General features: G+C 45.4%; 1 protein-coding gene across 2 annotated transcripts; it reads right to left on the bottom strand.

Moving 5' to 3' along the window:
• Nucleotides 1–436: 436 nt before the first annotated feature.
• LOC146056007 (maternal B9.15 protein-like) lies at nucleotides 437–5,803 on the bottom strand. 2 transcript variants are annotated; one of them, XM_083168343.1, is made up of 5 exons: nucleotides 5,679–5,803; nucleotides 3,860–4,068; nucleotides 2,827–2,964; nucleotides 2,558–2,750; nucleotides 437–780 (listed from the first exon to the last, which is right to left on the bottom strand). In XM_083168343.1, the coding sequence occupies exons 2-5, from the start codon at nucleotides 4,030–4,032 to the stop codon at nucleotides 604–606; spliced, it is 681 nt and encodes a 226-aa protein (XP_083024469.1). In that variant the 5' UTR covers nucleotides 4,033–4,068; nucleotides 5,679–5,803; the 3' UTR covers nucleotides 437–603. The 2 variants fall into 2 exon arrangements, with proteins under 2 accessions (XP_083024469.1, XP_083024468.1); XM_083168342.1 differs by lacking the exon at nucleotides 5,679–5,803 and having other exon boundaries at nucleotides 3,860–4,122.
• Between the last annotated feature and the right edge of the window lie 6,517 nt (nucleotides 5,804–12,320).

Raw genomic sequence — 12,320 nt, 5'->3', positions numbered from 1 at the left:
AGGTAAGTATGTTTAAAAATAAATAAATAAACCCTTATACAGAATGCTTGTGGTCCTGATTATAACACCTGAATGCTTGTGATAGAGATATACATCTCTATCTCAAGCATTCAGGTGTTATACAGAATGCTTGTGGACCTAATTTAAGGGATTTTTTTTTTTTTATTGGGTGCAGACATTACACTTATTATAGGAACACCTATGTATGGCCAGAAATCCAAGAATCTAAATATGACACTTGGTAGGCTTAAGGTCACTTTTCAGTAGTCACCTTTGTTTTACTCAAGACTCAAAGCTAATTATGCAACAGGCCTTTGGTCATAGAAGTACAGCATGGTCATCTGGTTTACAGAGCTGGCCCATGCTGGATCTAGAACCCCACAACGGTTTTAAGCAGAGAGCCATATCTGTACCAATGAGAGTTGAAGGAACCAGCTTTTAATTTGGTGTAAAAGATTTTTTTTTATTCATTAGTCTTTTTAAATAAAACAAGTGCATCATTGCACTTACAGACATACATGTAAAAAGATAAATAAATTTCTCCTAAAAACATTTCATTAAAAAGAGGAGGCAGGATTTTTCTAAAAATGCAAGACATTTGGGTCACCGTCTTGTGTTCACCCAGTGATAACGGTCAACACGAGGACCAGACTGCTGTACACGAGGTCTGTAGGATTTGGGTTTATTGTAGTAACCTGTAGACTGCTGCCCTTCGTTTTGATAGTTCTTTCTGCGAGGAAACTGGGGCCAAGGTTGAAGAGTTTGAATGTAGTCTGAACACTGAAAAATATAGTTTCACTTTGAGTACAATTAACCATTTTAATCACTCCTGTGCAATTACAGATGCTGTATCACTATTCCTATTGTTTGACAATTGCAGTTTTACCAGGTTAGATTTGCAAGTGTTTACAGCAGGGCAGTCTTAAAATCATGGGCCCCAGGCCAAGCAATGCACAGGGGCCCCTAATAAAATTTTAAATCATAACTTCCTGCGGTCTATCTCCACCAGCAATTAGCAGCTTACACCCAGTAACCATTTGGCTGCAGGCCGGTAGAGAAGGTTTCCCAGCAGCTCTGATTTTGTATAATTCACAAGCAAAGTAGCCAGACAGCAATCCTTATTAGCCTCAAAAGAAGCCCCAGAGGGATTCGCAAACCCCTGCTTGAGGGGGCCTAGAGTAGTGGGGCCCTAGGACAGCTAGCTGACCAGTAAGCGCATGAGTTAATATGGACCAAGTCTGAGAAGAGCAGTGGTTCCCAAACATTTTTAAATCATGGCACCCATGAGTATCGGAATGTTTTTACGGCACCCTTAGGGCAAAGGTTTCTTCTTGAGAAAAATCAGAATAGTAGATTGTGGTAATGGACATAATTCACTTCCATCTGTCCACAGTTTGCCTATTACGTTGGCCATAAATAATTTGCATTGGCCATGTACCACCAGTCCAGGGCGGTCCTTCAATGCACCCCAGTTTTTTAGCAGCCAATATTAGACCTACCCTAAGGACAGGATGTGGGACTGTAATTTTGAATGGACCTGATCATAATCTAGCACAATATGGACTTCACACTTATGATCCAACAAGTTGTGTGAAAAGTGCCATAGTGTATGACAGTGTCTGGTCCTGTGCACAACTGAGCCAGAGATCACGATCCACCATGGCTGCAACAAGGATCATATCCTGGGACAGCGAATGGTAGTGGATGTGATGTATTGTATGCGATCCTGGCCAACAGGGAACACAACAGCACCACAGTCCATGAGAAACCTCAGCTTAGGGTTAGTGTACAGAGGCCTATTGAAAAGGCTAAAAGGTGGCCATACACACGCAGATTTATCTTCAGATCTGGCTGGTTGGAACAAATACATGCTTATGGATGAGAGCAAATGACAGTTGACCATTTGCTTGGAAATGCTGGCAAACTGGCAAACTGTCACTCATCCATAGCCATGTTTTTGTTCCAACCAGCCAGATCTGAGGATAAATCTTACTAGTGTATGGGCACCTTAAAGGAACAGCAACAGTCTGAGTTTAGTGAAGAAGCACTTTTGGGTGGGGGGGTGCGGAAAAGCCTTCAATTATGTGCCATACTCCCAGTGGTACAGGTCTTACTGGGCACGCAAAAAAAAAAAACCTAACCTATGTTCTATCTGTAAAGTAGCATGAATGCATCAGCAAGAGCAGGTGTGGGCTTTCTATGAGGGCCAAGGCTTTGAGTTTCAAACCCCATTGCCATCATCAGTCCAGCTTCTGAGATGCTGGCTGCCTTCACTGCCATGTTGCTATGGAGCACCTATTAGTTAGCAGGAGACAGCATTTTGGCATCACCCCTGTGGTCAACAACCCCTAGTGTTGCCACAGGCTAGTGGCACTACAGCAATCCACCTCCCTTGAATCTGAGCCACTGATGCTTTCTCCCCCAGAAGCACAATTGGATAAGGGTGGCAGAAGGCAGTGACCCAATATTGGTCTAGGAGCAATCTGAGCCAAAAAGCCTTATTCAGTCTTATGTAGTGGTAAAGTGTGACTACAGGCCCCCAGTTCTGACTCCATACCTGATAAATACTGTTGGGATTGCTCACTGTAGGAATAGTTCTGGGTTCCTTTATGGTGGTCTCTTCATCAGATGTCCCGGAGTGATAATCAGAAGTCGCTTTGTCCACAGCAGTGCTAATCCTCTTCGGTACATTACAGTCTTCTTTACCAGAGAAACTTGCGATTGTGAAAGGGCAATTTTTCTCCCCATATCTGCCAGGAGACAGTAGCTCAGTGATCTATGAATTAGACTATTGCACGGTATAGTATAACATAATGGGCCACTCACCTGCAGCACACCTCAAATGGATCCACCCAGATGGTCATTTCTTTTGGCATGCCAAGGTCATCAAATTTTGTGTTGCTTTCCTCACAGGCCTCCGCCAAGACAGAATCAACAGCTTGGAACTGATTTATTCTGATGCATCTTAGAAAGAATTTGACAGTTAATAACCAGGTTCTCTACTAGTGAGTAACAGATGTGATCAAAAACTTGCATTAGCTGCACATGCTACTCAGTCACTCAAGATTTCACCTGTAAAGCAGCCATAAGAGACTTGCCCACTGTGGAAACAAACCCAGTAGATGACCGCTTTCATAAGCTTTGGGTGGCAGGGAGTTGCCTTTTTAGCTTCCCACCCAATTTCACATGATTTTTTTAAATGTAATAGCAGATTTCCAGTAAACCCTTTGAGCTGTGACATAAGATCTGAGGTATAAAATTTGAAGATACACAATGACTTATAAGTAGCATAAACCTTGCTTCCAGGCCTGGATGAAATAACCATTATCCCTTGCCCTAAACCTGGGGTAGCCAACTCTAGTCCTCGAGAGCTACCAACAGTGCATGTTTTGCAGGTCTCCTCACGGAATCACAAGTGAGCTAATTAGCTCCATCTGTGTATCTTTTAAAATGTGTCAGTGATTAATGAGTGCAGCAGCTAGGTTGTCTGGAAAATGTGCACGGTTGGTAGCTCTCAAGGGCTAGGGTTGGCTAACACTGCCCTAAACTAACAATAGCTGGTGCATGGTTAATACTGGGGGAAGTCCAGTACTGTAGGCACATCGTAAAGGAAAGTTTTGATCACAAGAGCTGTCCTTTGCGTTAAGGATCACTTATGCGCTATTGAGGTGGTACCCAGCATGGCAGTGGATGAGTGTGCCTCCCTAAGTGGAAGGGAAAGGTGGAACAAACTCCAGCAGCTTCACTCACACGAAGACCACTCAGGGTAGCATAGCAATGACCAGCAACATACTCTAGGCCACAAGTTGATGGTGCAGGTATCCACACTAAGCATTAAGGATGGAACAGGTCATCTTACCGGAAAGCTTGTCCTTTAGTTGGGTTCTCCACATACCAATGAGATCTATACCGTGCGAACAGAACGGTGGTCAGCTTGGCTGCAAACTTCTCTATCTGCGCTTTGTTCAACTTCCTGTGCTTCTTTACAAGCATCGTGATGAAGACTACGGTGGCGGCAATTTCTTCTTTCATGATTTCTGTTATGTTTTGCACAGGGGGATGGAAGAGCTGAAATATATTACATTTACTCTTAAGCCAGTCTGTTCCATCTTGTACTGTAAGCTTGTTCTAGTAGCAATGAAAGTCAAGCATCCATTATCAATGTTATATGCATATTGCAATTCATACAGCAATCCTGTAATCAAGTGAAAGGCATACAGGCCACAATATATTTTACCTTTATAAAAGGGGCAAAATGTTTTCTGCAGGTATTTGGGAGTTGGTCAGCCATCTTAGGGGCAGATGTATTATCAGTCGATATGGGGTAGAAGGGGTATCAGCGCACGTTATGTGCACTGATACCGCTTCTCCCCCATGTATGATGGAGCTAGCGTGCGGTATTGGACAGGGGCGCTATGCGCCCCTGTCCATATCGGCGCTGCTATCAAAATGATAGCAGGCCGAATGTATGAACGGTCAGCATCGCTGACCGTTCCGCACGAAGCCGGATTTGGCTTAGCCAGCATCAGGCTGGCGAAGCCCTATCTAAACAGCAGGGGCTGCGCTGGGGATCTCGCGTGAACAGCGAGATCCCGCGCATGCCCAGTGCGGCCGGCCGGGGGACAGGAGATAGCGCATCAGTATTAACTGATGCGCTATCTACAGAAAGGGACATCGCTGAAGGGGGGAGTTAACGCTCCCCCGCTTCGGCAGACAAGATGTTAATACATCTTGTCGATGTCCCTTCCTGCTTCGCCTCGCTATTGAGGCGAAGCAGGAAGTATCATAGCGGCGCGATAAGCGCTGCTATGATACATCTGCCCCTTAGTTGTTTACATGCAGCCTCCTTCAGTAGATTCCCTTAATGCTTATCAGCCACATTAAGCAGCATGCATGGACAGCCATGGTAGCATATAATGCTGTGGCTGTTAACAGGGTTGCCATAAGAAATTGTGGGGCCTGGGACTGGTAAAATAGGTAGGGCCCCGCCTTCCCTTTCTTGAACACCTGTAATTGCCTAATGAGACCAGAAAACACTGGCTGCCCTACTCAACCTCTATTGCTTCAATAGCAATGTGAACTTTGTTTATGACAAATTATACATTTTAAACTCCAGTCCTGGTCCCCATTTTCTGCCTGAGCCCAGGAGTGGGGTCCTCACAGTTTCCCTCTGGCATGTAATGTTCTTCCCCCAGACTACATGCTGCCATCAATACAGCAGGTCAAGCCAGGAAAGTTGATTAGTTACATAGATTACCAGGTTATACAATGCACAATGGCAGTAAGGCTTAAGGTAGGAGTGTCAAAGTTGTGGCCCTCCAGCTGTTGTGAAACTACACATCCCAGCATGCCTTGCCAGTTTTAGCATTCCCTAGTAGCAAACTGTGGCAAGTCATGATGGGACTTGTAGTTTCACAACAGCTGGAGGGCCATAGTTTGGAGATGCCTCACTTAAGGAATGCAGGTAGAAAGCCTACAGGACAAACAACATGAGAAACAAAAGCTAAAAAAGCCATTCAGGTATATATTAAAAACCACTATCAGACATCCACTACTACAGTTCTACTAGTAGTTAACAAAGCAGCAAAAGCTTGGAGTTTAAAAGAAACATTTACTGCTAAATACATAGAGCATAATTATCTAACCATTACCTGTACCCACCACCCTTTGCCACTGACCTGTCTACAGGTTCCTTGTCTTGTAACATAGAGCTGCCTGGCTTATGTTTAAATAGGAAGAGTCATTAACCTGAAACAGGTGTCCCACTAATTAGAGATCATTTCCTAATGAGGTGCGATTCAGCACCAGCCCTGAGATCTGAGGAGAGTTGTTGTGTGTGCAGCAAAATGTAACTAGAATATATGAATGATTACTAGATGACACAATAACTGCGTACCCTCCAACCCATTCCATTAGGTACAAAATACACTGTTTCTGGACTTCTTTCTTAATTGATAATTGCAGTCACCTGTGTTGAACTAGTTTAGTGATAATAATGGTGTTCCAGCAAAGGTGAAGGCAGTCCGAAATTAAGGAAGAAATCCAGGAACAGAGCATTTTGTACCTAGTGGAATGGGTCATGTTGGAGGGTATGTAACTGCAGCTCATGTATTTGTGGTTTTGTATGTCATTTATTTGTTTTTACTGTGTTAGTTTGTGCTTTCTTTACATATTGTAGATAGAGAGGGGCATACACACGGAGCAAATTTGTGCTATATTCTAAGCAATCTGACTAGATTGCTTAGAAAGTAAGCACAGATCTCTCAGTGTGTATGCCCAGAGAAATTAAATATCTCCTGCTAACTCAGTGCATGTACTCAAAATCTAGTCAAATTGCTTAGCAAGTGACTGCAAATCTCTCTGTTTGTACAGAATGAGAGATACTGATTGCAATCTCTCATTCTGAACCACTACCCGGCCTTTTTTTTGCTTAAGCAAAATTGCTTAGCAAAATCGGTTAGCACAAATCTCTGCATGTGTATGTGCTCCCCATGGGAGATCTGGACACAGGGAAATCGCCTACCCCTAAATAGCTTAGCACACATCTCTACGTGTGTACTGTATTTATGAACGCGTGGAGAGAGATAAGGATAGGCTTATTATACTCTGTAAAACCGGGGTGTGGATTATTAGATAGTCAATTGGTGTACAGCAATATGTCACCACACCCAGCGAGACGCCTCTGCTTTCCATACTATCTCTTTAACCTGGGACACTCATGAATTACACAGGTTTTGTGGCAGTCTGCATTTCACCTAGTTTTTAATAAGCCAGAGAACCTGTATTATACATAAGTGTCCCATTATAAAGGGAAGCCTCAGCGGCGTAGCTACGTTTTGGGCGCCCCTCCGCCGTTACGGGGTGGACACCCCCCGCCGCCCATTCAAACCCCCCCAATCCCCCGCAGCCTTACCTTTCGCGCTGGTCCCGGCGGCTCTGTTCTTCTGCTGAGGACCACCACAAAATGGCCGCCCCCATACAGCAGACAGTTTCAGAGAACTGTCTGCTATATGGGGGCGGCCATTTTGTGGTGGTCCTCAGCAGAAGAACGGAGCCGCTGGGACCAGCGAAATAGGTAAGCCTGCGGGGGATTGGGGGGAGGTGTAACTATAGCACCGCAGCCCCCGGCGCCCCCATATGCACAGCGCCCCCCCGCGGTGGCGGGGGCTGCGGTGCTATAGTTACGCCAGTGGGAAGCCTGCCAAGCTGCAGGAGGCATTAAGTGTAAATAGACGCCTCCTGCATGCTTGTGTGATCCGCTGCTGCGTCCAGCACTGGATCACTCTTCATGAACATCGGTCATCTGAGTGCATGCAATATATGTAAACATGGCCATTAGGTGTAATGTATGCAGCAGTGCGCCAGAATCCTTCTCTGCCGGGTGCACCGATACATCCTTCTCTGCCTGTACGTCCATATGCCAGGAACATGTGCCGAACTCCTGGGTTCAGCGATGTCAACACTACCATCCGAAATGTGGCCAGGCGCACTCACGGATCATATAAAGATTGTTCACAGGGAACGGGAACATGCAGGGGGTAACACAGGGAGAATTGTTCATTACTAAAACCACCTAGAACATACAAAACATAGCACCGGCTCCAACAAACATCTGCAATACAGAGCTATCAATGTTATTACTAAGCTTTTTTTCTCATACAGGTGACACTAATATTTTATAGCAATTATTTCTGTTATAACTGATGCTATAGTGCTATATGTGCTGCGTGGGCATAATGTGTAAGTGGAATTGTTGTGTGGGCGTAATGTATAAGAAACATTGCTGTGTGGGCACAATGTGTAAGGGGCAATGTTGTGTGGGTGTAATGTATAGGGAAAATTGCTGTGTGTGTTTAATGTGTAAGTGGCACTACTACTGTGGGAGTATAATTTGTAAAGGGCAATGCTGTGTGGGTGTAATGTGTAGGGAACATTGCTGTGTGGGTTTAATGTGTAAGTGGCACTACTACTGTGAGGGTATAATTTTTAAGGGGCAATGCTGTGTGGGTGTAATGTGTAGGGAACATTGCTGTGGGGGTTTAATGTGTAAGTGGCACTACTACTGTGGGGGTATAATAGATAAGGGGCAATGCTGTGTGGGTGTAATGTGTAGCGAACATTGCTGTGTGGGTTTAATGTGTAAGTGGCACTACTACTGTGGGGGTATAATATGTAAGGGGCAATGCTGTGTGGGTGTAATGTGTAGGGAACATTGCTGCTTGGGTTTAATGTGTAAGTGGCACTACTACTGTGGGGGTATAATTTGTAAGGGGCAATACTGTGTGGGTGTAATGTGTAGGGAACATTGCTGTGTGGATTTAATGTGTAAGTGGCACTACTAATGTGTACATTTAGGGCCTTATTCTGCTTGGAGCGTCCGGGCCGTACGCGTACGTCCCGGGGTTTTTTACGATCTGCGCATGTGCAGATACGCTAATGCGCCTTCGCGAACACTCCACAACGCTTACGGCCGGTGTCTCAACGTGCGAAAAAACCTGTACGCGAGCGTACGGGTAATTGGGCGGCATAGGGGCGTGTTGATGGGAGCGGCCGAAATAATGAGGGAAAATGGGCGTAAATATGGGCGTACACGGGGGTGTGCACCAGAAATGAGCGGTGCTACTACCGCACGATCGACTAAGGCACCGTTCGTTTCGGACACCAAACAGGCGGCCGCCAACCGCCAGCTAAAACCACCCCTACAGATACCGCATGCCAGCGTGCGCCTGAGTTGGCTAATTAACGCTGATTACTACTCAAACACATACACCTGAATGTAATAAGCAATGCTGCAGTCTATTAACTACAAACCATGATTTCACTGCCTGCAAGCCACACATGCAGCACGCAAACACATTGGAAGCTTATGTTTCTATACTTCTCCACATTTAAAGGTTTGTTTAATTTAAGGTAAGAATCTTTTTATACGCTAAGGTAGGTATTTGCTAAACAGACACATTCACTACCTGCTTTCATAGACTTTACGCAGTAGCACACTCAATCTACACAAGTCGACATGTGTCAACGTGTTCACTCTAATACTAACATAGGTTTTGTATTTAGGATACAATAACATAAACCACATCTAACACCTACAAAGGATGTTTCAGCAATGTTTGAAGCCCATGACCACTATTTTCCACACAATCTTTGTATAGTACCCAAAATAATGACCTGTACCACTATCTCATCTGCTATGATTTGGATTTGACTACACTCTGGATGTAAGATGCCACCAATCACATTATTGCACTCTCATCTCTCTAACAAAGGATTCCTACATCTGATTATGACACTGTCAAATCATATATATTTAAAAAGTTATGCATGTTTGTTCACAAGCTAATTTATCATGTTTGGCCCATTCACACATCTTTTTTTAGGGAGGACACATATGCATTCCTACAGAAATTTACCTTTTCACCCTTGTTTGTCTGCCTCACCCACTCCATGAGGAAAGCATTGTTCTGGACCTGCTTTTACCTACTACTGTAGGAGCTACCTCACCTGCACACAAACTGCTTTCTCACCTATTAAGTTGCTCTGCACATGTGCTGACACAAACTAATTAGCAGGGAAAAGTTGGATAGGAACATGGGAATGGCCATGGAGAGGGTTACACATGGGAAACTTCCACCACACTTCAACAAATGTTCAAAAATACCCTGGTCAGTAAGTACACATAAGTCTAGTATTTGTTTCACACAAGAAATTACACATACCACAATTTTGTTTTAATTTGTAAAATAAATTTATTTGCTGTTCAGCATCACAGCTTGACACTTTAATGTGAGAAATCAAATAAACAAATAAAATAGACACACAAATAATAAAACAGCCAGAACAAGAGGTTGCATATCTCCAAACATGTGTTACCCTGCAAATGCAATGGTGAAAGAAATGGGGACACCAGAATACGTACTGCAACAACCAGGGTGAATACTAAGCAAGATACACACCACCAAAAAAAAATATCCTGCATTTGTAGAGGTCAAAATACGAACTTTCATGCCCATGGCACGCAAATGGATCGATGGGCAACTCAGGAAGCGGATGTCCAGTGCAATTTAAACCTTTGGCCTCCAACCACAGAGGAAGTGAACCAGGTCTCATTTGGGCCCTTTTTTGCCCCTTTTAGATGGGGCCTTGGGGACAGGGGCCTTTGGGTCAGCTGGCTTTCGGCGTCTTCCCCTAGTCGACACAGGAGGGTCAGCCGAGGTGGAAGGTTGGGAGCAGCTTGGGGTGGGGCAGCAGATGGGGGATTGTCCCTTAGGGACCTGGCGGTGGACAGCTGCTCCGCAATAAGTTCATTCTGGCGGCTGAGGTGTTGGCCAATGCTTAGCATGCCAGCCGCCAGAGTTTCATTAATGCGGTTCAACGCCTCAACCTGCAGCTGGTTTGTGGCCTTCCACTCCGCCAGAAAATCCGCCACCTGCTGCTGACGGATCGCAGCATCCACCCCTTGCTGCTCGATCCTGTCCAGCGTCACCAACAGGCTCTCACTCAATGTCTCCTGTGGCTGGGGCTGGGGGCGACGTCTTGCTGGAGGCTGGACCACCTGCTCCACCTGTGGCTCTGCAGAGGAAGATGCTGCCGGTACATCCTGACTTTCTGCTTCTGCTAGGATAAGAATTGAAAACAATGTCACCATCACATACGCAATAAAAAATATCTTTCTAAATACATTGCATTACTGTGACTTACCATCAAAAGCAGCAGCAAAGACCTCCGCCGGGAGCTCACTGTCCATATTGGAGATCCCCCTGATCTCCCCCACATCGATGACGTCACAGGAGTCCAGCTCCAGGGGGGTATACTCCAAATGGTCAGGCATAGGACCGCTCCCGGTGGACATGCTGTGGTTGTACCGGTCAGTCATCTTCCTCTTCAGGGCACTTTTGAAGTCAGTCCACCTACAAGTTTAAAAATACAAATATAACCATGAGATATGTGCACCACTGTGCTACGTGTAGGGTTACCACCTAGTCCCTTTAATTCCGGACACATGTTACTTACACAGGTTCTGTGGCAGTTTAAAATTAGGTGAAGTGGAGTCTTGAAGTCAGCCAGCCACAGAACCTGTGTAATTAATATGTGTCCGGAATTAAAGGGACTAGGTGGTACCCCTAGCTACGTGACATTTCCTAGTGTGGGTGATGTTATGTTTTTTTGCCATGTGTGGCCAAATATTTCTTTGATGGACAAAACCATGTGCACTGCAGGTGAGGCAGGTGTAAAACCCCACCCAAATCTGATTATCTCTGCACAAGTAACACCTGCCTCACCTGCAGTGCACATGGTTTTGTCCATCTAAGAAATATTTGGGCAGAAAGAGTGAACTAGAATAAGGGCCTCAGTTCCTGCTGGAGACTGCTGAAAAATTGACCTGACAAACACACTAACCTTTTCTTCACCGCGTCCCAAGTTCTGACCACTGGTGCCACCTGGTTCACTTCCTCTGTGATCTTGTCCCAAAGGTTTCTCCTTGCACTGGCACCCGGCTTCCTGGTTGCCAATTCAATCCATTCGCGTGCCCTGGGCACTAGAATTCGCATTTCGGCCTCTACAAATGCAGGGTTTCTCCTTCTGGTGGTGGTATCCTGCTCAGTCATCACCCTAGATGTTGCAGCACGTTTTCTGGTGGCCCCAGTTCTCTCACCATGCACCTGCTGGGTCACACCTGTTTGGAGAGATGCAACCTCTTGTTCTGGCTGGTTGCTTGGCCCTTGTGGAGCTGGTGGAGGTTCACCAGGGCCTGTTACTGAGGGGCCCGCTTGATCTTGCAGGCGACTCCTCTCTTGGGCCCTCCTTCTCCGCTCCTGTTCCCTCTTCTGTAATGCTTCAAGCAGGGATTCTGCTTGTGCTCTCTGCAGAGCGTCCTCTGCTGCTGAATCATCAGAGTCAGACATGTTTGCAGCAATTGTGGGCTACATCTGACTGAATATTTATATGTTAATCTCCCGCCATGAACAAGGGGGCGTATATTTTTTCCCGCAATGTAGATGCAAATTTACGCCGATATTTCCCGCCGATAATTGCCGCTTAAATTACGCAGGTCTCAATGCACCTGATCAATCACCCGTATATGTATATACACAGGTTGTGGAGCAATGTGGGCTACATCGTGAAATGTGTGCACCTGTCATTCCAATGATGAGTGTTGTCAGCTGGTATCTGTTGGAGTTCGTGTATGCTTTGTGAGTCACATTTCAAAACATCACGTTATAATGCTTGCCTTGCATATGTAATGTCTATGCAATTGTCATACAGCAACATGTTGCATTGTGGCCCTTTAGGCAGCGTAGTTATAAGTAGAGGGA

Source organism: Crinia signifera, unplaced genomic scaffold, assembly GCF_055691185.1.
Source record: "Crinia signifera unplaced genomic scaffold, ASM5569118v1 HAP2_SCAFFOLD_70, whole genome shotgun sequence".
NCBI lineage: Eukaryota > Metazoa > Chordata > Amphibia > Anura > Myobatrachidae > Crinia > Crinia signifera.
The sequence above is the reverse complement of the archived record's forward strand: the minus strand, read 5'-3'. Positions and strand labels throughout refer to the sequence as shown.

Excerpts from the sequence above, each read along its gene's own strand:
- LOC146056007 (XM_083168343.1), bottom strand. The coding sequence starts at position 4,032 with ATGAAAGAAGAAATTGCCGCCACCGTAGTCTTCATCACGATGCTTGTA. Across the intron at positions 2,965-3,859 it reads ACTAAAGGACAAGCTTTCCG|ATGCATCAGAATAAATCAGT; the intron begins GTAAGATGACCT and ends ATTCTTTCTAAG. Across the intron at positions 781-2,557 it reads ATCCCAACAGTATTTATCAG|TGTTCAGACTACATTCAAAC; the intron begins GTATGGAGTCAG and ends TATATTTTTCAG.